At 36.9% G+C, this 23,081-nt stretch overlaps 2 protein-coding genes, 1 non-coding gene and 1 pseudogene across 4 annotated transcripts; 2 read left to right on the plus strand and 2 right to left on the minus strand.

Moving 5' to 3' along the window:
• The first annotated feature begins 1,527 nt into the window (after positions 1–1,527).
• Positions 1,528–5,013, plus strand: LOC111212096 (pathogenesis-related thaumatin-like protein 3.5). The gene is made up of 3 exons (XM_048774649.1): positions 1,528–1,650; positions 3,241–3,904; positions 4,308–5,013. The coding sequence occupies exons 1-3, from the start codon at positions 1,590–1,592 to the stop codon at positions 4,441–4,443; spliced, it is 861 nt and encodes a 286-aa protein (XP_048630606.1). The 5' UTR covers positions 1,528–1,589; the 3' UTR covers positions 4,444–5,013.
• Positions 5,014–6,281: 1,268 nt separating this feature from the next.
• On the minus strand, positions 6,282–7,781 carry LOC125603968 (annotated as a pseudogene).
• A 377-nt stretch (positions 7,782–8,158) lies between these two features.
• On the minus strand, positions 8,159–13,117 carry LOC125603971 (protein POLYCHOME-like). 2 transcript variants are annotated; one of them, XM_048774651.1, is made up of 4 exons: positions 12,047–13,117; positions 11,637–11,863; positions 11,495–11,560; positions 8,159–11,418 (listed from the first exon to the last, which is right to left on the minus strand). In XM_048774651.1, exons 2-4 carry the CDS (start codon positions 11,853–11,855, stop codon positions 11,107–11,109), a joined length of 597 nt encoding a protein of 198 aa, XP_048630608.1. In that variant the 5' UTR covers positions 11,856–11,863; positions 12,047–13,117; the 3' UTR covers positions 8,159–11,106. The 2 variants fall into 2 exon arrangements, with proteins under 2 accessions (XP_048630608.1, XP_048630607.1); XM_048774650.1 differs by having other exon boundaries at positions 11,637–13,117.
• Positions 13,118–17,927: 4,810 nt separating this feature from the next.
• On the plus strand, positions 17,928–18,034 carry LOC125603973. The gene has a single exon (XR_007335853.1). It is a non-coding gene; the product is annotated as a small nucleolar RNA R71 (small nucleolar RNA).
• Positions 18,035–23,081: the final 5,047 nt, after the last annotated feature.

A 23,081-nucleotide genomic window follows, 5' to 3' on the forward strand; every position in this document is an offset into this window, starting at 1 on the left:
ATAAGTTCAAAACTCCAGATCTGAAACCTGCAGATCCAAACACGTTCAAATGACTTAAAAGAGCAAAGATGAAGATAGATAATCTACCTTTATAGAACACACAAAAATACATATCTAAAATTAAATCGATCTGACCTTTAAATTAGTGGAAGAAATACCATTTGATTAAAAAATAAACCTGCAAAAAGAGATAGATTATTAAGAAATACATGAGACAAAACTGAAAAATTCATATAAAGTTAGGTGTAGTCAAAGAGATTAGAGAGAGGTTGGAGAGTTTTAGAATGATGAACATTACATTTTGTTGCAGCCATTTGAGAGGAGGAGAGAGAACATGTAATTTTTTCTTTATATAGGGAGACAAAAAAATCTAATTAGGTAAATATTTTTGAGTCAGACGACTTCCTGGACGACTTACATTTCAGTCGTCTGGTGAAGAATTAAAATAGACGACTTACATGTATCGTCCAGAAGAGTTATATTTTTAGCGGGAAATTAAATATTTTTAGCAAAAACTAAAATAGAAGACTTTCCAGACGACTTACAAATAAGTCGTCTGGTTTAAATTATTTAACGGAAAAAAAAAATTTTAAAAAATTTTAGGCGGGAATATTTGGACGACTTACATGTAAGTCGTCTATTTTAATTTCTTTACCAGACGACTGAAATGTAAGTCGTCTAGACCCAAACATAACCCCTAAACTAGCTTTATATGTCCGGTAAATGATCCGGTTAGGTTTAAAACGTACATTGGTAAAGTTAAAGGTTCGGTACGATGTGGACGACTGAAATATACGTCGTCCGAGTAAATATTCAACAGACGACTGAAATATAAGTCGTCCACACCCTAAACATAACCCCTAAACTTAATTATCTAATTAAACACTTCATAAAATCAAATCAAACTTGAAAAGTGTTTACTATACACAGAAATAAACACATATAGGTGAAAACTAATTTTTGAAAAAAAACATTTTAGTTTTCCAAAATCTAACCCTAACAATACATACAATACTACAACATATGTTTGCCAAACTCCTAAACCAAAGTATTTCATGATTTACTACTTCCACTCATCTATCTTCAAAACAAATCAATTTTATCATATCTTAATTTATATCACTTAAAACTGTTTATATTACTTATTTTTATTTTTCACGCATCAAAATATTTTTTACAAGATTTATAAATTATTTTTAAAATAAACTGGTACCACACGACTTACATTTCAGTCGTCCAGACGACTTCCAACATCTTAGACGACTCAGACAATTTACTGGGGCTATATTAGTAAAAATGGCTTCTTTTTTTTGTTTGGTCACAAGGGGCTGAGCTGTAATTTCACTAGATTTTTAGTTTTGTTTTGCATTTGATTCAAGTTTGGGTATATGTTTTGGGTTAAAATCAAGTTGTGGGTTAGTTTTGGCAAAAACCCCTTAGTATAATCTGAGATATAGACTGTCCATGCATGCAAGTTATTCTCTATACCTCTCTTAAAAAGGCAATCTCATCTCAGAAATTCTCCGTAATCCAACCACACCCGGACCAACGAATAAGGATATTTTGATCGTTAAAGCTTTTCCAGTATTATGCATCTTCGTTTCAACTTGTCACCGAGGATCTTGTTACTATTTCTAACACTTTTATCAGGTAATTATCCAATATCCAAAATAGTTTTAATGGTAGACTAGATTTCCACCCGCACAACCGTGCGGGTATATATTTTCACATTTATATATGTAGACATTTGTTTTACGTAATTATTATATATTTTTAATGTTACTCACATATTTAAATGTTTGTATAATTATGCCAAATATAATAATTTTATAGTTTTCATGCTGTAAATTAAACTCATCACATATATAATATATATATATATATATATATATATATATGTTGCTTATTATATATTTGTCTTATTGAATTTGCGTTTGATTACTAAACTAAAATTTTTAATGCATGAAACAACATATATGAAAACAATTTTGTATTTAATTTATTTATAATCATGATCCGTAATTAAAATTGCTAGATTTTTTTAGTAATTTCTAATGTTTATTAACTTTATATAATAAATTACTGTATATTAAAAAGTTTAAGATAAGTTAAATTTTTATACATGTATTATATAGTTTACTAATATTAACCCGTTCTTCCAACATATTATATTTTTAGCATAAATATTTTATATTTATGAAAATAAAATATGTTAACTTATCAATTTAAAATAATTTTATCATATTTTGTTCAGTATAACATTTTTATTTTAAAATGATAGATATTATTATAAAATTGATAAAATAGGATATAATTTTATTCTTTTAGTAACATTTCATTACTAATTACAAAATTAGTTGAAAATATTTATATTCAATTTATGACAATTAAGATTTTATTATAATCTTTTTCATGAGATTTGTTAGAATTTTAATTTTTTTTTTTTAAAAATAAAAGATATTATGATTAAGTAGTTAAAAATATTATGTATATTAGCATTAGTGATATACATTTATTATAAAATTTAAATGATGGTCCAAATAAAAATATCACTCATCAAAAATCATGATTTTTATTTTATTAGAAAACAAATTTGAAAAATTAAAATAAATTAAATATTTATTTCTAACAAAATCTTTAAAATTATTAGTAAATGTATTTGTGAAATTAATTAATTTTATTTTATTTAAATTTTCGTTTATAAACCAAAACTATATTCAATTTTAATTTCTAATTATATTTTATGATAATTTAAATTAAAACTAACTAATTTTTGAAAGTAAATTTAAGAAAGATTCTAAGAAGATTTTAAAAAGATTTTGTTAGAACATTTTAAATATATTCATTTGTATTTCAAATAAAAAGATAAATATATTAAAAGATATAATAATGAACTTATGTAAAATATGATATTTTCTAGGAATGGTCCAAATTTAAAAAATCACACATGAAAAGAAGTCATGACTTCTGTTTTAATATATAAGATGTATCTCTCCATGTATCTGTATACACATGCTTCATCATGTATATATATTATTTTTCAGGTAATATTTTTATTATATAAAAAATCACAAATATAACTTAAATTAGTTAAAATTGTTACATGAGAAATCCCATTCTCTATGATTTTTTTCTGCCAATGAATTTTATCAATTTTTATTTTTATTTGGCACATTCAACAATGGATTCATATCCGTTAATGATTAGAACTCTAGTCTCTAGTGATTATTTAAACTACAGGGACAAAATGGTCGGAGTCAGCTCGAGTATTCACAATCGTAAACTCATGTGACCAAACAATCTGGCCAGCGATAACACCCGGAGAAAACTTCAACGGCGGAGGATTCGAGCTCAAACCGGGCCAATCCATAGTCTTCAACGCGCCAGTAGGCTGGTCAGGTCGAATATGGGGACGAACCGGCTGCAATTTCGACAAAACCGGAACCGGAACATGCGAAACCGGTTCATGCGGCTCGACCCTAAAATGCTCAGCCTCCGGAAAACCACCAGCTTCACTCGCCGAGTTCACGTTAGCCGCATTGGATTTCTACGACGTGAGTCTCGTCGACGGGTTTAATCTTCCGATGTCCGTGACTCCGATGAACGGAAAGGGAAACTGTAGTGTCGCCGGCTGTGTGGCTGACCTGAGATCAAAGTGTCCGCCGGAGCTTGCCGTGAAATCTAAGGGGAAAGTGGTTTCGTGTAGGAGTGCTTGTGATGTGTTCGATAGAGATGAGTATTGTTGTAGAGGAGTTTATGGGAATCCTGTTACGTGTCGACCAACAAATTACTCGAAAATGTTCAAGGAAGCTTGTCCTACTGCTTATAGCTATGCTTATGATGATCCGACCAGTATCTTCACTTGTTCCGGCACTGATTACGTCATCTCTTTCTGTTCCTCCAAGTTTGTGTCTTATCCTTTTTTCTTTTGGTGTTTATATTTGTTTTTGACATATATTTATACATATTTTAAAACTCAAAACACATTAATTTCTATAACATTTTAACATTTAAAAGAAAACCAATAATTTTAAGTCTGAACCCCAAAACATTACTTGTGTGCTTCATATATGTTAAAACCAAAAAAACATTATTAATATTTGTGTTTACATTTATAGCTATAATACATTTTAGGCTAAAGTAAATGTTATAATCCTTTGCTAATTTCAAATGCAGAGGTAACCAAAACCAAGCAATCTTTTGCACCCAAAAACTAGCAATCTTGGCCACCTAATCTTTGTGTTTGATTCTGTATTTCTCTTTTGATTTTGTATGTTTAATTTGATTGTTATTGTGTATGTGTACAGGAAGAAGCCGGTGTGTACGTACCATGATAACAAGTTGGCATGCAGCGATGGTTCTGGTTCAGGTGGATTCAGGACGATGACTGGGAGATTGTGGCTTATATTGATGTTGTCTCTTTTTGCTTTTATCTACTCTTAGTTCTTTTTTTTTCGAGGAAAAATCCTCAGGTCACTAAGCCACGTTAAATTCAAAGATAAAATGTCCCTATCGAAAATCATCTTTCAGTATTATGAGTCAACATATTGTATGATCCAATAAAGATAAAAATCAATTTTTGATAAAAGAAGAGAACCAGAAGGAAAACTGTCTTTTTATTTTTCAAACAAATCAGGAAAATTACAAGAGTAAGAATTCGTAATATTTCAAAACATAATGTTTTCAACCTAATCTCATAGCTCTCAAGACTGCTGCTATGTACATGATCCGTTTCAGTTCCAATCAAAACCATCATTAGAGAGCTTATTATATCTTTATTCTCTTCTTATTCCCCATTTTGCTTTGGCCTCATGGATCATCATCATCATCTACTCTTCTCTTCTGTACTGACTATGACGCACTTTTCTGTGACCGTCTCTGATGCTTCTGGGAATCCCTTGCCACGTCAGCTTACAGCTGTGAGCTCCAACTTCCAAGCTGTAACTAAACTTCTTAGCCATGTACACCGGCGCCATGCTGGTCTTGGCTATGTGCATATTCAGATTTTCCATCTGGCTCAATGTTACCGTTGTATCAGAAGGCTCCCCAACTTTATGCTTTCTCTGAAAATGACACGAGCAACATCAGTAGTTTGTTTCCTTCCAGAACCACCAATACTAATGTTTCATTTCTTTTTTCCTGGCAGACGACTGTGCAACTGACGGGTTGAAATGGTTGATCTTGGACAACAACATCGCATTTTATTTCCAAACCGATGTATTTTGGAGTAGACCACATCGAACCATAACTGATGATGATCTAGCATCGCATCCCCTGTTGCTTGTGGCCTGCCACGTCCCGTTTACAGGTTCTGTAGTGGCTGTGATTGTCTATGCTTCCAGGCAGGTTATCTAATTTTACCAGTTGCAAACTCTTTCAGCACCCAGAATATTTGATGTAGCATTGGCTCAGTCCTTCCTTGCCTTTGGCCTTTGGGAGAATCGGTCTGACAATCTTTTCAACTCATCCTCTGTCAGTTGCAATTTTGCCAGTTTTAAGTAATAAGCAAGGTGCAATTCTGTTCAAAAAAAGACTCACAAACCTCTCTTGCAAACAAGACGAGCGGGGATAGGTGCAGAAATTTTTGACCTTGACCCTGTAACCATAGTGAGAAACAAATTAAGCCAATATATATATATATATGCACAGGTAATATTCTACAAGCAATGATTATCCTTGGGGATATAATATCATTTAAGGCAACACTGGCGCAGCATAATGCTCAGGAAGATAATGGGTAAGAGCCGGTCCAACATCTCAAGCTTCCCACACAAGTCTTATTACCGGAGGCAGATAATGCTCAGCTATTGACCAGAGAGAGAGAGAGTGATTTACGCAGACCCTTCATCAAAACTTTCCTTAGTTCCCTAACCAGAAGTTGTTTGCATTTATGTAAATTTCTATTACCTCGTCTGTATGAAGTTGGCTGAGATATGGATGATTGTGATATATATTCCGAAGCTCCATCACTGAGTTGTGCACTGCACGCGACTGTAAAAAGAAAACTAACTAAGAAACAACTGAATACACAATACGCAGAGCACAAAACAGCACCTTCATGTTTCCAAGCGAATCCTCAACCCTCTTCATTAAAAGTTTCTTCTGATATGCAGAAGCCTCGCACTCTATCTTTTCATTGTCAACCTACCAAAATAAATTTAGATGATAAGAGTTAAATTAAAAGATCCTACCCGATCACTAAAATAATGATGAGACTGGAAGTGAGAGAACAAATCTCTTAAGTATCAAAACATAGTAAATTCGTAACTTGTAAAATAAAAGATAAAAAGCTCTCTATTCAACATATACTTTTACAAAACTAGTTTGAGGACATTTTTCTAGTCAATACAGTGGCTGGAGAAGGAACCTCTGGTAGTTGAGTTTTCAACGAATACGAGCGACATGAGAAAACGGCTCATGAGCTGCTTTTGGAACAGTTTTTTTGGCGGTGGTGTGAGGTAGTCCAAAAACATTCCAAAAGCACAGATTCTCGTCTCCTGCAGCTGAAACTACAGTACAACCATCTGGACTCTGGGTCATAGATAGAACTCTTGACGTATGACCAGAGAGCTCAGCCATTTTCACCATCGACGGGTACTTCCACAGTGTGAGCTGAGACCCATGTGAGCAAAGCAGCTCTCTTTGATTGTTGCTCCACAAGAGAGAAGAGACTTGGGAAGCAGTGTCAAGCGAATTCAAGCAAGCCCCTGTGCGAGTGTTCCAGAACTTGATCTTCCTATCTTCTGCACCACCGCCAGATGCAAGCAAATCGCTTTGGAAAGGACACCAAGCGAGAGCCTTAACTGCAGATGTATGCCCCCTGAGCCTGTGCAGCCACTGCGTACTAGTAGAACGATCCCATATATGTACTAGACGGTCGTTTCCGCCGCTAGCTAGCTTTGCTGACCAGATGCTGACCACTTGAGCCCACAGACCTCTTGAGTGTGACCCTTGTAAGTAGACACAGGGTATGACATGAACCGCACATCGTTGTTGAAGATACGTCCGTCCATTCCTCCGGTTGTCAATATATGAGTGTTCCAGGCCAAGGACCCAACTCGTGTGTGGTGGAAGCCTTGCAATGTTCTCAGTAGAGTCTTGGTTACACAGTCCCAAATGTGAACTTGACCATTGTTGAGCCCAACTCCAAGGTTGATACCATCATGCGCCCAGTTTAGACTTGTGACAGGTCCTTGGTCTTCACCATACGTGACAAGCGTAGTCACGGAGCCAGTGGAAGCATCCCAGAGACAAACAGAGTTGGCCAAGGCAACGGCTAGGACATTAGCACTGCTCCAGTCGAGAACGTTGAGATAGAAGTCATCCACAAGGCCAGGAGCATCCAAAGTTCTCTCGGGACGCTGAGGAATGCGTCGAGGAGGCTCATGCTGATGCTGATGCTGATGGTGAAGAGAAGTAGAAGAAGGTGGTTTGTTGGTGAATGCGAGGATTCGAGTTCGGTTAAGACCCATAGTCTCAGCCAATTGCTTTCTATAAGCTTTTCTGGATGAACTGACCTCTTCTTCTTCTTCTCTTTCTTCCATAAGAGCCAAGTGAGCATAGTCGAAATCCATGGCTGCTCTGTTCGGTATGAATCTGTCAAACTTTAAGAACAAAACAAAAAAAAACAAACAAACAAGTCAGTACAACAAACTCGATTCAGAAAAAGAAGGATCAAAACCCTAATTTGAAGAAACTTACTTTTTCCTTCTTGGAGTTGCTCACGGGAAGGAACCTGCGTTGGAGAACTATTCGACAAGTGTTCATTGCTCTCTCTCTCTCTCTCTCTCTCTCACGTTTTGTTCGTTGCTTTTTCGGGAAGAAAAAAGAAAGAAACAAGTAATAGCTTTAATCACCTCGTTGCACCACCTCTATTTATAACCCGCCTCATTAACCGACACTCAACAAATATAAGGAAATAACTCAATTTTACTATTTTGTTGATAAAAAAAAAAGGAAATAACTAAACGTTTGTTCTTTGCGCAGGATTTCGGGAGAATAATCTATTTTGCCCCAATCAAAACAAATTATTCTCAGTTTCCCTCTTTTAAATTCTCTTCCACAATTTACCATTTTCTTTTTCTATTTTTTTTTTTTTCTCTTTCTGTAGGTGAGTCCCAAACTTTTTTAATACTTATTAATCTTTGAATTTTTCTTGGGTTTATCTTTGGGATGAATATGTTGGTTCACAAACCATTAATAAGTTACCAACTCATATCTAGTTTTTAATTAAAAAAAAAAGAAAACCATGTAGCATTCTCAACTTCTTGAGGATTAGACTTGACATTAACGGTGGTTGAAAGTGCAACCACTATGCATATCGACTTTATGATCGTCTTTGAGATGCTCAACAAGGGATGGAATGTCTCCGGTCACTGAACACTCAACCTGCAGTGCTGCTCGTACCGGCATGAAACCTCCAACGATTCCGCAACCTTCTCGAGAGCCAAGCATCTTATGTTGCCGAGCTCGTAACGGCATGTAGGGCGCACGTGTTCTGCACTTGTTGTTTGCAGCTTGAACATAACGTGTGGCCATTGGGACATTATGGGAAAATTAACAAACCTAGATGTCAACGTTAACTACACAAAAGTAAGTTGAGTGTCGGAGAAAGAGTAGAACAGTCGCACACACACCTGATTAATTGGAGGATACATGAGATTTGTGCAAACCGGACATTCGAGAAGCTCATGAACACCATTTCCCTTTTCAAGTTTTGTCTGTTTCATGTTCATATGTTTTGTGTAATCAGGAGAATTCTCTTAGATATGGGATCATATATATATATATATCATTGCATGTAACTCTACTTCTCTGTCTATAAAGTTTAAAAACTGAAGCTTTCTATTGCCTAAAGATCTAACAGTGATTTATTCTTGTCAACAATACTCAAGATTGCTGATGTATCTGTATTCATGTCTGCAGATGGGATCGGGATCAATCCCCAACAGGCGCAGGTGACATTTTTGAGTTCTTGAATTGGCTTTTACTCGTGCTCTTTCTTTTTTACTTTTATTTGTTTGTGTAGCTCATTCTAAGCTCACTTATTGTCAATCTCTTAAGTGGAAAGCTAATGTGTGTTTGTTTGTTTGATGGCAGGATACGTATTCCTGAAGCATGGATCTGAACTAAGACTCATCCCCCGTGATAGAGTTGGAGCTGCGTTTTGTTATTGATCCAATGAATCTTGTAAACCGAATGAGTGAAACACAGTACCAGAAACATATTAAAAACTTTTGACATATTGAAATGGTTATTGTACAACTTCCTTTTTTAGACAAGCAAGGGAACTGGATCTGGTTTAAAGTTATATCTTTGGGTCTAATTCATGGTTATGTCTTACATTTATATCGTCCATGTTGTGCACTACACAAAGCTCGAGCATCTCTTTGAATGTTTACTTACTCATTAGGCTAGCGATTTATTTTTGTCTAGTCCGTGCGGTGCGTTTACGCTGTTATATCCGGTAGTACACTCTAGCCAACATTATTGGATCCTTGTCGGGCTGATTAATTATAGTCGATAATGCTAAAGGCTGAAGGCAGGCTCCAACAAAGCCACGTCGATTCTTTCCTTTCTAGGGAATAAGAAGCTCAATATTTTCGTTTATCAGTGTAGGCCCCAACGGGCCTAAACTATAATCAACTGACCGGCGATAAGAATTCGAGTAGAAATCACTTTGTATCTAGTCTGAAGAGAAATTCATCTTTGTTACTATAAATAGAAACGTCACACTTTGACCTAAATGCAAATTATCTTCCATTTTTAAAAACGTTTCGTGCGTCCCACGTAAACCTCGCATTTTTAAAAAATGTCCCCTATCGAAAATCATCTTTCAGTATTATGAGTTATATTGTATGATGATCCAATAAAGATAAAAACCAATTTTTGATATAAGAACAGAACCAAAAGGAAAACTATCTTTATTTTTCCAACAAATCAGGAAAATTACAAGACTGAAGGAGTTTGTAATATTTCAAAACATAATGTTTTCAACCTGATCACGGGGAGATTTTGATCTCATAGCTCTCAAGACTTTGCTATGTACATCATCCGTTTCAGTTCCAATTAAAATCATCATTACAGAGCCTATATGAAACATCATTTGGAATCATCTACTCTTCTCTCCAAAACCGTCGTGACTATCACGGACCTTCCTGTGACCGTCTCTGATGCTTCTGGGAATCCCTTGCCACGTCAGCTTACGGCTGTGAGCAGACGCAGCAACCTGCTGCAACAACAGAGCAAGTGCTTTGAGGCAACAGCTTAAACTTCAAAGGTTTCAGCTTGAGCTGGATATGAGTTCTGCTCTCGCCTCTCGCAAACATGATTGGCTCCTTCAATCTCAGTTCTTTCGTTTGAAGTATCTTTGCGGTACTCTGCTATGTTGTACTTTTCAGTTTGTTTGATGTGATGCATTTACAATTTGCACACAAAAGCTTGAAAATGGTCTTTGTTCTTGTATTCTGAATATGCAGTAGTATATCTTGTTGGTTTGAATAGTTTCAGGTGAATTGGAACCAAAGACGTTAGAAAAGTAGCAAAGACACTTCCCTTTTCCTCACGTATGGCACTGTTGGATAATTAATTAGTGTTGTTTTTTTTGTAGGCTATACTTGATCACGGTCTGTGAAACAATTCCAATCACGTTGAGAAAATCTTGGAAGCTAAAAACAAGCATAGTGGAACAGAATGAGTAGGCTAAGAGCAAAATGTTGCTGGGAAACAACAACAATTAAAACTACTTTGGTCAAATTCGGTTTTGGAATGTGAATTAGGAAGCGGTTCAAAGAAGAAGAGATTAGAGGAAGTGAAACTGATGGGTTGTCAAATAATTTTCTAATCAATAGCGCTACTACACAGGCCATGCCAAAGGTACAAAAGAAAACAACTAGTATCAAAAGAATCTTCAAATTTCACAAATAGTGAAAAAAGAAAGTAAGCAAATGTAATCTTAACTCTCAAGCCTAAAACACAAACATTGGTAATAACGTGGAGTATGTACTCTCCGTGATATGATATCCACTCGTCCCTCTTTGTATCATCGTCAACTTTTTTTTACGCCTATGATCCCTACTTTTCAGAGTGTGAAGAGTTCCCAAACGGTCACCTCATGGACATCAATGTTCGAATCCTCCTCTCCCTCTCAGCTCTCTGCGCACTTGGTGTGCTTTTCAGCTTCTCAAGCTCTTCCGTCAGATAAATCCCCACTTGATCTATATAGTTGAGGAGCTCTGGAGTGAGGGCCTCCTCTCCATCAGATAATTCCTCTTTGAGTGAGAGCAACTTCTGCTGAACCCAAGCGATGGAAGAGGGGTGGTTGACTCCAGCGGATGCAACAGCACTGGCCACAGAATACCTGAGCTCGAGCTGAGCCAGTGGTACACGGTCAACTGCTCTCCTTCTCTCAGTACCCGCCTGCAGAATGGACTATGGCTAAACAGGCAAGCCTTACGCAAAAGTCGTTGTTAAAAGCAAGTGAGGCGAGTCTAACCCTAACAACAGCAGTATCAAGGAGGGGCCTTGGGCCAACCACTGCTCTCCTTCTCTCAGTACCCACCTGCACAAAAGATTACGGCTAAACAAGCAAGCCTTAAGCAAAATTGGTTGTTAAAATTCAGTGAAGCTAGGCTAACCCTATTCACATCAGTGATATCAGCGAGGGCCCTCCTTGAAGGTGAAGCACGAGGACGAGTACGAGTACGAGGACGAGGCCTTCCACGCCGCCAAATACCACCTCTTGCTTGCACAGTCCATGTAGTTTCATCGTCAACGAAGATCCTTCCGCGCTGTCTGTTGAGAAACAATGATGCAAAATCAATTTGTCGTTCGAGTCTATCGCGCCCTTCCGCCATCTCCGCTTCTGCAAATTGGTTAACTAGACGGTTAGAATCAATTGATCTTTTTGGGTCTAACCAAAAAAAATAAACCGATTCGAACTAAACCCTAATTTCATTCCTAGCTTTCCATAAACTCATCGAACCTAGTTCTCTACGATCCTATGATCCTAGTAAAAGAGCAATCGGTGGTTCATCGAGATTTTTACCTTTGATATATGTTTACTCTAATCGCTTGGTGTTATGTGAGAGAGAGACGTTGAGACTTTAGAGACACACACGCGAGGCTCTCCTCTGGTTTGGTTTAAATACATTTGAAAACAAGCTGTCCCTAACGGGTATATTTTTTCTTCAAATTACTATTACCTTTCAAAAACGAGTAATGATTTTTGAAACTGTTTTGTTTTTTTTTTTTTTTTTTTTGATAATCTAGGTAATCCGGACACTCCGGAGGGAACACGGCTAGCGCCTAAGTACACCTCCGCAGAAGGCATCCTTGAAGACAGCCCTTTTCACTTGTTTGTTTTTTGTTATTTTGTTTTTTTTTTTGTTTTTGCTAATAATGTAAACTAGGCTAAGATCTGCATAATGCGCGGGATAAACATTTTATATATAAATAATAATTTATATATTATTATTTATTTTATGTTTTTTAAATATTATAAAATAATAAAATAATAAATATATATTGAAATATTGAAAAATCGGTAATATTACATATATAATTAAATTGGCTTGCGCATATAAATCAAACAATGACTATTGTTTATTAACGATAATTTTATGGTAAATAAATAAAAAATCAATTTTATCCATTTTATATAATATAATTAAATTTAAATGATATTAACATAGATATGAAATATATTTTTAGTAAAGTTGTTCATTAAACAAAGGTTTTAATCATATGGTTTTATGATTCTTGTCATCTTATAGCAAAAATTTAAACCATTAATAACTTTTTAATTTGAGATGTCTAATAGTTTTAGTAATTTATAAATATTTTTAATTGAATGCAAAATTAAAATATTAGTTAAGTTCTCAATATTTGTTCAATGCATATATCAATTTATAATTTGTATTTTATATGATATGTAGTTTAATTAAATGATGTATATATATATATTAATAATAACACTTATTAAATAAGACTTCTTACTCATGTAGTTTATAACTATTTATATCTTATTATACCAAAAATTTAAATCATTGATAATAAAATTTTGTTTGAGACTTTTAACAGTTTAGTAATTTATATTTTTTTTTAAAATTCAAAATACAACATATTGATGTTAGGAGTTTTCAAGGCTCCTAAGACAAATGTTGTAGTATAAATGATTGTCGAACCAGTTCTGAGGGATATCAAAGCACTGAGAATGCAAGTACTCACTTAATCTAAGTGCAACCAATGATTTAGATGGGTTTTAAACTATGACTAAAACTAGAAAGCAATAACAGAATGATACTTTCTTGACTAAAGGAAAAGAGAACTCATGGGCATAGGGATTAGACCTTGGGTGATCAAGTATCGAACTAAGGATGGCAAATGATCAATCAAACTATCAACCTTAAGCCTAGACACAATTCTAAGCAAGCTCTATGTCTAGATGAATGCTCATTTGCTAACATATCTCAAACATCAAATGTCTTTGGTTGAATAATATGAAAGCAATCATTACTAACAAGTCTATTAGCTATCTTAGCATCTTTAACAACAAATGTCTTTGGCAAAGTATACTAAAAGCCTAGGAGAGTTGTCTCGGGCATTTCATCGAACACCTTTCGGGTGAGAAATGCCTAAGGATCAACAACTGAGTGGCCAACTCAGAAGATGCATTATGATTACTCTACTAGCAAGGAAATATGAATGATCTACACTAAAACATCCTAGCTCTAACCTAATCACCCTTAATCTCCCTAACCCATGAATTCAAAAGGTGATTACTCACTAATCTCCATGATTCCTCTTAAACCCATATTGGATTTCAGATTAATCATGTAGAGAAATAGATAAGAAATCAACAATAACACAAGAACATAACAATCAAAATCCAAGAGATGAACTTCTCAAGAGAGTTCTTGTGTATTTCTCAATAGATCAAAAGATAAAAGATAATCTGCCTCTCGTGGCTACAAAAGATGTTTAAAACCTAGGTTTTTGAAATGTAAAACGTGCATAATGAAATGACCAAAAGGCCCTTAAGTAAAACAGAAATCGAGCAGATAATAGGCGCGGAGCGACCTCGGCATGTCGCTCCGGCAAGTCGCTCCGGCCTTCGGGAGCGACCTCAGTGGGTCGCTCTGAGAGGTCGCTCCAGGCTTCGCTTCGTGTCGTCTCGCCATAGAGACGCGAGCGACCTCGGGGTGTCGCTTTGGGAGGTCGCTCCGAGAGGGGTGTGAGATGCGAGCGACTTCGTGGTGTCGCTCCGGGAGGTCGCTCCGGGCTCGTTCTCGCGTCTCCGAGTGATGAAACCGCGAGCGACTTCTCCCTGTCGCTCTGGTAAGGTCGCTCCAATAGGGAGGTCAGAGCGACTTGGTGGTGTCGCTCCGGACTGGTCGCTCCATGCCTTGCTCGCCCAATGACCACTCTAAACACTCCTTTTTGAGCTCCAAATGCACCCAAATGTCTCCAGAACTCCATGTGGTACTCAAATACCTGATAGAGACATATGTATGCAAAATGCAACCTAAACATGTCTAAATCCTAATCTATATGATGAAAATGTTTATGAATGAATGGATAAAACAATGTAAATATGCAAGATATCAACTCCCCCAAACTTGTTCTTTTACTTGTCCACAAGTGAACTTTCTAGAACTCATAGGGAGAGAGGTTGAAGGTGGGAGCACATAGCCAAAAGAAACACAACTAGCACACTCTCTTATTACACTCTAGCTTCTCTAGGCCTATCTTAACTCTTTTTGTTCTTACACTCATCATCAAGCATCCACACATTCAAATCAACCAACTCTCACATTCATTAAGCACAAAACATCAGGTGAATTCTTGCAAATGGTCAGTTGGTCCAAGTCATTTGGTTGGGTAAGGGAAGGCTTTTATTCAAGTGATTCAAGAGGTTCAAAACATATGATCTTTAAGGTGGTTTACTCTCAAAACAAGTAGCCTTGACATTGCACATAATATATCTAAGAAAGGGACCAACTCATGCATACAATGCTCAATCTCCATTGTTCTACCCTTTTCCCAAACATACAATTACACAATCATTCCCAAATGTCAAACCCAACTCACATCTCTCACCAAAAGATCCTAAGAACTTTAACTCCTTCTCTTTGAAATCTACAAGGGATTTTTCACAACCTCAAAACATTTCTTAGCTCCTAACAACTTTGCTAGCCCCCTTTTTCTTTCTTTTTCTTTTTTTTTCTTTTCTCTTTTTTTTTTTTTTTTCTTTTTTTTTTTTTTTTTTTTTTTAGGCTGGGGGCCAAGACTTTTCAAAACTTGAGCTAGAGGCTTCTCTACTTATCCCAATAAAACAATTCACTTAAGCACAAAGAGTCTATTCTTTTCCTTTTTCATTTCTCCCAAATCATAATCACAACACTCACCCCCACCTATAGCTAGACAATAGAGTGTCCAATCTAGCAAGAATGAAGATCAAGCATTGTCGTTCCCGATACTCTCAACATTATGCACATGTAAGACTTTCCGAAAAAGGCCTCACTCATCAAACAATGAAAGCTTAAAAGGAGGAAAAGGTTTTGGGAGTGGTCAACCACTAGAGTTTGTCAAAAAAGATTGGCATAAAAGATGTGACAACTCAAGTGTGTATAGCCATGACTCAGTACACAAGGGACCATGAGCAAGAAGCATTAAGTTCGTTCAGTTCAAATAAGGTTGTAGTTGGCTTCAAAGACTGAGTTTCAGCAATCAACAAGTTTCAGGAAGAGTTTTCAAGGCTCGAAACATACAAGTCTTTTTGAGAGGTGCAAAAGCTAGTCAGGTGCAACGTAGTGTTCTTTACAAGGCATTCAAAATCATTGCTCCCAATGCAAGTGAATGCAACCTATATGCTCTAGACTCTCCTAAAAATGCAAATGATGCAAACTAAATGATTGATTTTTTTTTTTTTTATCTATGCAAATAGGTATGCCATGCATGACTCAATGAAACAACATCAAAGCAAACATGATCAAATACTTGGTACCTCCCCCAAACTTGAGTTACACAGTCTCTGTGTCGTCAAGTAGAGAGAGAGATACCGAAAAGAAGACTAATATGCAAAAATGAAATGGTATATACAAGGGAGTGTGGTGGGTTACCTTCTATAGGGAATGAGTAGAGGGAGATGCTCCCTCCTCGTCGTCCTCAGGTGGTAACTCTTCAAGGTGCTCATCAGCAGGAGTGCCCATCTCTTCAATGTAGAAGGCTTGCCCGAACACAGTTGGTTTCCTCATTTTCCTCTTGATGTCAAAGTGGAGGATGTTCTCTTTACCCAAATGGAGATCAATCGTGCCCTCCTTCACATTAACAATAGCTCCTGCTGTAGCTAAGAATGGCCTTCCTAGAATCAATGGATCTTGAGCCTCCTCACCCATCTCAAGCACCACAAAATCTGTAGGTATCTCATACCTTCCAATCTTCACAGGGAGGTCCTCTAAGATGCCCACAGGATACTTCACTGAACGATCAGCTAACACCAGAGAGAGTCTACACTTCTTGTACTGAGTGAATCCAAGCTTCTTTGCAACAGACAAAGGCATCAAGCTGACACTAGCTCCCAAATCGCAGAGACTTTTCTCAAATACCATAGGTCCAAGAGCACAAGGTAGTGTGAAGCTTCCTGGATCCTCTAATTTCTCTGGAACATCAAGCCTCTGGATGATGGCATTGCACTCATGGGTAAGAATCATCATGCCTTCCATCTCCTTCTTCTTTGCAGCTACAACATCTTTCAGGAAATTGTTGTATTGAGGAATCAACATGAAAGCATCGATGATGGGCATTGCAACCTGAGCTTCACTCATTTGCTTCTCAAACAGAGCCTTGTACTTCTCTAGCAGCTGCTTCTTGAATCTACCAGGGAATGGAAGTTTGGGTTCATAGGGAGGAGGAACAAAAGAACTTTCACTTGCTGGAGTAACAACTTCACCATCCTTTACTGTCTTCTTCTCTTCTCCAACCTTTCCTTTACCTTTGGCTTCCACTATCTTCTCCAAGATCTCGTCATTGATCTTCTCATCAACAATCACCACTTCATCATCTATGTTGATGGCAACCCCCTCACCTAGTTTCTCAGCATCCTTGGTGAGGGTTCTAGGAGGTAACTGCTTACCACTCCTAAGGGTGATAGCTTTGGCCTCCTTGGGATTTTGGTCAGACTTTCCAGGTAGAGATCCTTGCTGGCGATTCTGGTGAGTGTTCATGGAAGCAAACTGATTCTCTAAATTCCTGACTGTAGAAGCAAGGTGTGAGAATTTGTTGTTGAGCTCATTGTAGCTCCCATCAATCTTGGAATGAAGGTTCTTCAACTCATAACCAACTTGCTTCTCACTTCTAGTCTGAGACTCCAAGATTTGTTTCAGTAAGGTATCAGTGCTGCTCTCTTGAGGAGCAGAGGAACCAGACGAGGGGTTTTGCTGAGGCTGATAGCTGCCTTGCTGGTTGTTTCTTGGCGGATAGCCACTCTGTTGGTTGTTGGATAGGATTTCTGTTGGTAGTTGTTGTACTGAAAGTTGGGCTCTTTTTTGTACCAGCTACCATTGTTGTTGATGAAACACAACTCCTCTTGACCTTCCAAACCCTCAACCTCATTGACAGCAAGTGGATCTTCCTGCTTGGAGTTACCAACAAACTTCAGCTGCTCTTGGGTTGCTTTTTCAGCAATGAGGAGGTCGATCTTGTCTTCCAAAGCTTTGATCTCTTTCCTCGTCTGCTTATCATCTGTTCTACTGCCTCTGTCGTGGTCTCCACTGTAGACTGCATCACTCTTTACCATGTTGTCAACCAGCTCTTCTGCATCCTCCTCAGTTCTCCCCAAGAAGAACCCATTGCTAGCTGTATCCAGTCTGGCTCTGTACTTAGGAAGAGCACCACGGTAGAATGTGCTCAGCAAGCTCTCCTTAGAAAAGCCATGGTGTGGGCATTGAGCTTGGTAGCCCTTGAATCTCTCCCAGGCTTCACTGAAGCCTTCCAAGTTCTTCTGTTGAAAGCTGGAAATCTCGTTTCTCAGCTTAGCAGTTCTTGAAGTAGAGAAGAACTTCTCCAAGAATGCTTTCTTGCAGTCATCCCAAGTGGTGATGGAGTCGCTGGGTAGAGACTTCTCCCACTGACGTGCCTTATCCCCCAAAGAGAAAGGGAATAGCTTGAGCTTTAAGGCATCTTCGGACACACCATTGGTTTTTGACAACCCACAGTAGCTGTCGAACCTGTCCAAGTGATCAAATGGATCCTCTAGAGCCAAGCCATGATACTTGTTGTTCTCGATCACGTTGAGGAGTCCTGATTTGATCTCAAAGTTGTTGGCTGCCACAGCGGGTGCTCGGATTCCCAATCTATGACCATGAATGTTGGGGCGGTCGTAAGTGCCAATGGGTCGAGCTGCTCGCTGTTGGTTTTGTGGAATGCTCTCCCATCATCAGGTATGTCTCCATATCAGTGTCCAATCTCTGCAAGTGAGCCTGTTGCTCTTCTTCTCTTCTCTTTCTAGCACACTCTCTCTCTAAAGCTCTGATGTCTGCAGCTCTTGGAACTAGGTTTGATGGACCCCTGCTCCTCAAGTTCATACACCTGTAGATTAAAGGGAGGTGAAGAAGAATCAGTAACAAAAGAAAATAAAAATGACTTAGTCTCAAGCAAGTGACTAAATCTCAATGTTCAAATCTACTCAGAATTTGGCAACGGCGCCAATTTGATGTTAGGAGTTTTCAAGGCTCCTAAGACAAATGTTGTAGTATAAATGATTGTCGAACCAGTTCTGAGGGATATCAAAGCACTGAGAATGCAAGTACTCACTTAATCTAAGTGCAACCAATGATTTAGATGGGTTTTAAACTATGACTAAAACTAGAAAGCAATAACAGAATGATACTTTCTTGACTAAGGAAAAGAGAACTCATGGGCATAGGGATTAGACCTTGGGTGATCAAGTATCGAACTAAGGATGGCAAATGATCAATCAAACTATCAACCTTAAGCCTAGACACAATTCTAAGCAAGCTCTATGTCTAGATGAATGCTCATTTGCTAACATATCTCAAACATCAAATGTCTTTGGTTGAATAATATGAAAGCAATCATTACTAACAAGTCTATTAGCTATCTTAGCACCTTTAACAACAAATGTCTTTGGCAAAGTATACTAAAAGCCTAGGAGAGTTGTCTCGGGCATTTCATCGAACACCTTTCGGGTGAGAAATGCCTAAGGATCAACAACTGAGTGGCCAACTCAGAAGATGCATTATGATTACTCTACTAGCAAGGAAATATGAATGATCTACACTAAAACATCCTAGCTCTAACCTAATCACCCTTAATCTCCCTAACCCATGAATTCAAAAGGTGATTACTCACTAATCTCCATGATTCCTCTTAAACCCATATTGGATTTCAGATTAATCATGTAGAGAAATAGATAAGAAATCAACAAGACACAAGAACATAACAATCAAAATCCAAGAGATGAACTTCTCAAGAGAGTTCTTGTGTATTTCTCAATAGATCAAAAGATAAAAGATAATCTGCCTCTCGTGGCTACAAAAGATGTTTAAAACATAGGTTTTTGAAATGTAAAAACGTGCATAATGAAATGACCAAAAGGCCCTTAAGTAAAAAAGAAATCGAGCAGATAATAGGCGCGGAGCGACCTCGGCATGTCGCTCCGGCAAGTCGCTCCGGCCTTCGGGAGCGACCTCAGTGGGTCGCTCTGAGAGGTCGCTCCAGCTTCGCTTCGTGTCGTCTCGCCATAGAGACGCGAGCGACCTCGGGGTGTCGCTTGGGAGGTCGCTCCGAGAGGGTGTGAGATGCGAGCGACTTCGTGGTGTCGCTCCGGGAGGTCGCTCCGGGCTCGTTCTCGCGTCTCCGGTGATGAAACCGCGAGCGACTTCCCTGTCGCTCTGGTATAATCGCTCCAATATTGGATTCAAGTATTCAAAAGAAATTTTGGAATGGAATAACATACAGAACAGCCAAAAGTTGAGAATCCAACAATTTAATGAAAATAACGTAACTTGTAATATAAAATTTAAAATATATGAGACGAAAGAACAATCCATTAAAATCATTATAGACTTATAGTGCATACTTCGATATTGCAGTTTGTTTTTGGTAAAATGTTAAATTCGATATTGCAAAAAAAATTTGGTTTTATATTTTGACGAAGTCAGTGCGTGTACTAATTCAGCTGGGCATTGATGAAGTTCCAATCTTATGAGTTTGTAAACTTTTTCAATACAATTTTTTAATTATATGACGTAGTCGTTTTTGTGTTCAAAAAAAAAAAAAGACGTAGTCGTTTAGCTATATCAACCGTCAAGGAAATAATATATTGCATGAAAACGCAAGGTAATGGACACGAACTCACAACTATGAATCAAAGTTATTTTAAATTCCCTAAATCATCCAATGTACCCATCATACACATTTTTTAACGTTCGAATGTGATAGCAAATCATAAGATAATAACAGAAGGCAGAAAACACTAAAATAAATAAATTTGGTTAAATCTCTCTGCCAACGAGAAGACGTATATATAAAAGCTTTTTGTATTTCAAAAATGAATGAAGCAGAAAATTACGAAGGAAAATACCAAAACTAAGAGCATGGACTTTCCCTTTCGAGCTTACAACAAAGAGACGTATACGTAGTTTCTTATAAATTTAAAACCATTAAGACGTAAGTCCAATAAATAATTTAGGACGAGAAAAACTAGAATAAATTCGTATTCGAACTGCAAGTTCAACGCGGTCTCTCCTTAATAATTTATATATCTAGTTATATAAACATACACATATATATATAGATGCGCATTTACATGTATAAAAATATCCCAACCTTTTGGACTTGATTACTTAGCTAATAAACAATCTCAAAGAATACTTGCATGAAACGCATCAGGAAAGGAATAACACTAACTTTCCCAAACTCCAAAACAAGCTCCTTAATTATTTGACGCACAGGGTAACTTGTTTTGCGGTTTTACAGTACTTGAAAACGATTAGTATAAGGGTTTTTTGCAGAATTGACCTACAACTTAAAGTCAAACACCAAACTAACCTCTTTTTTTTTGAAAATTGGTTTTGCCCTATTCACCCCATAAGTTCATATAATTTACGAAAATGCCATCAATTTTTTTTTCTTTTCGAAAATGACATTTTTACTCTCTCACCCTCATCATCTTCAAGTAATTACAAGATTGTCATTGTCATCAATACCACAACCACCATGAACAACCAATTTGAAGCTTTTAATGCTCCCAAAATCGATTTACCCTTCTTCTTTTTCCATTCTTGTGAATTAAACACAACATATCTCCCACTTTCTCTCCACAATGAGCTAAAAAAATCCAAGATTTTGATTCTAAATTTTTTATGCTTCATAGAGTCATAGAAGCTAACGATTCTGGGTGGGTTACTTTTGTTTGTGATTTTGTGTGCTTGGAGAAGCCTTATGTATGCTAAGGAACTTATCTCACCAATTTAAGGTATGACATCGAATTTTTTTCCAGATCTGTTCGTCAGACGACTTACTTGGGAAGTCGTCTGGCTGTAGACGACTTACCTGGAAGTCGTCTGGTCAACGCAGAGGTTATTTTTGCAATTGACTTTGAAATCTGTAACCTGAGACGACTGAAAGTTAAGTCGTCTGTTTTTGTTAGGTTTCAAAAAAAATTCCAAAGAACCTAGACGACTTACATTTCAGTCGTCATAGGTTAGTTTTGCATTTGACTGGATAATTTCAGAAGTTTGACTTCCCCAGACGACTTACATTTCAGTCGTCTGGCGAAAATTAAAATAATAATATTTTTTTAAAAGTAAACGACTTACAATTAAGTAGTCATAGGTTAGTTTTGTAATTGAAAAAAAAACTTCAAGATTTAATTATACACAGACGACTTATAATTCAGTCGTCCACGAGACGACTTACTTGTAAGTCGTCCAGGATTTTTTTCCGAGATTATGGTCAAACCTCGTAAATCCTGGACGACTTACATTTCAGTCGTCTCGTGGACGACTGAATTATAAGTCGTCTGTATATAATTAAATCTAGAAGTTTTTTTTTCAATTGCAAAACTAACCTATGACGACTTAACTGTAAGTCGTCTACTTTTAAAAAAATATTATTATTTTAATTTTTACTAGACGACTGAAATGTAAGTCGTCCAGAAAAATCAAACTTCTGAAATAATCCAGTCAAATGCAAAACTAACCTATGACGACTGAAATGTAAGTCGTCTAGCTTTTTTAGAGTTTTTTTTTAACCAAACAATAGTACACGACTTATTTTTCAGTCGTCCGAAATAACAGATTTCAAAGTCAATTGCAAAAATAACCTCTACGTTGACCAGACGACGTATAGTTTAGTCGTCTGGACAATTTAGATTGAAGTCGTCCGCGTTTTCTCCGCTAGTTTTTAAGTCTTCTACGTTAGTTTTTGAATAACTTGTATTTTTAAGAGTGATAAGTAACTTCAAGATATGTAAAACTCATATTTACAAAATATGTTCTCTCCTTTAGTTTTACTAAATTTGACTAAGTTTTTCTACGCAAACTTATAAAAAATATGATATGCTTTGACTAGTTACTATTGTTTGTTTCCATCTCTTAAGTATTATTGTTATAGACAATAATGATGACTATTGTTATGAGTTGGAAGAAGGGTTAAAATGCTTCTTAAAATGTTGTATCAATATGAAGCTACCAATATTCTTGTTTATTAAGATGAGAAAAAGGCCATTGGAGTTTATTATTGCATATGAGAGATCCAAAGATAAGAAAAAGGAAGTCTATTATTTCATTGATTTGTAAATGTGTAAACACATTGTTAGCACATTTAATACATCTTGGAAAATATTATTACTGATTTTACAAAAAATTCACAACTAAAAGAGTAGACATGCAATTCACAAAACAGACCACAAACAAAACTATTATAGATCATTCCTCTACAAAGACAAGCTTGGACTCCACTTGATATGGAAGAAAACTTTGTCAGAAGACTTCCAGAAAGTCCAGACGACTTTTAAGAAGTCCAGACGACTTCCAGGAAGTTCAGACGACTTTGTC

The sequence above is a fragment of the Brassica napus genome, unplaced genomic scaffold (genome assembly GCF_020379485.1).
Source record: "Brassica napus cultivar Da-Ae unplaced genomic scaffold, Da-Ae ScsIHWf_43;HRSCAF=80, whole genome shotgun sequence".
NCBI lineage: Eukaryota > Viridiplantae > Streptophyta > Magnoliopsida > Brassicales > Brassicaceae > Brassica > Brassica napus.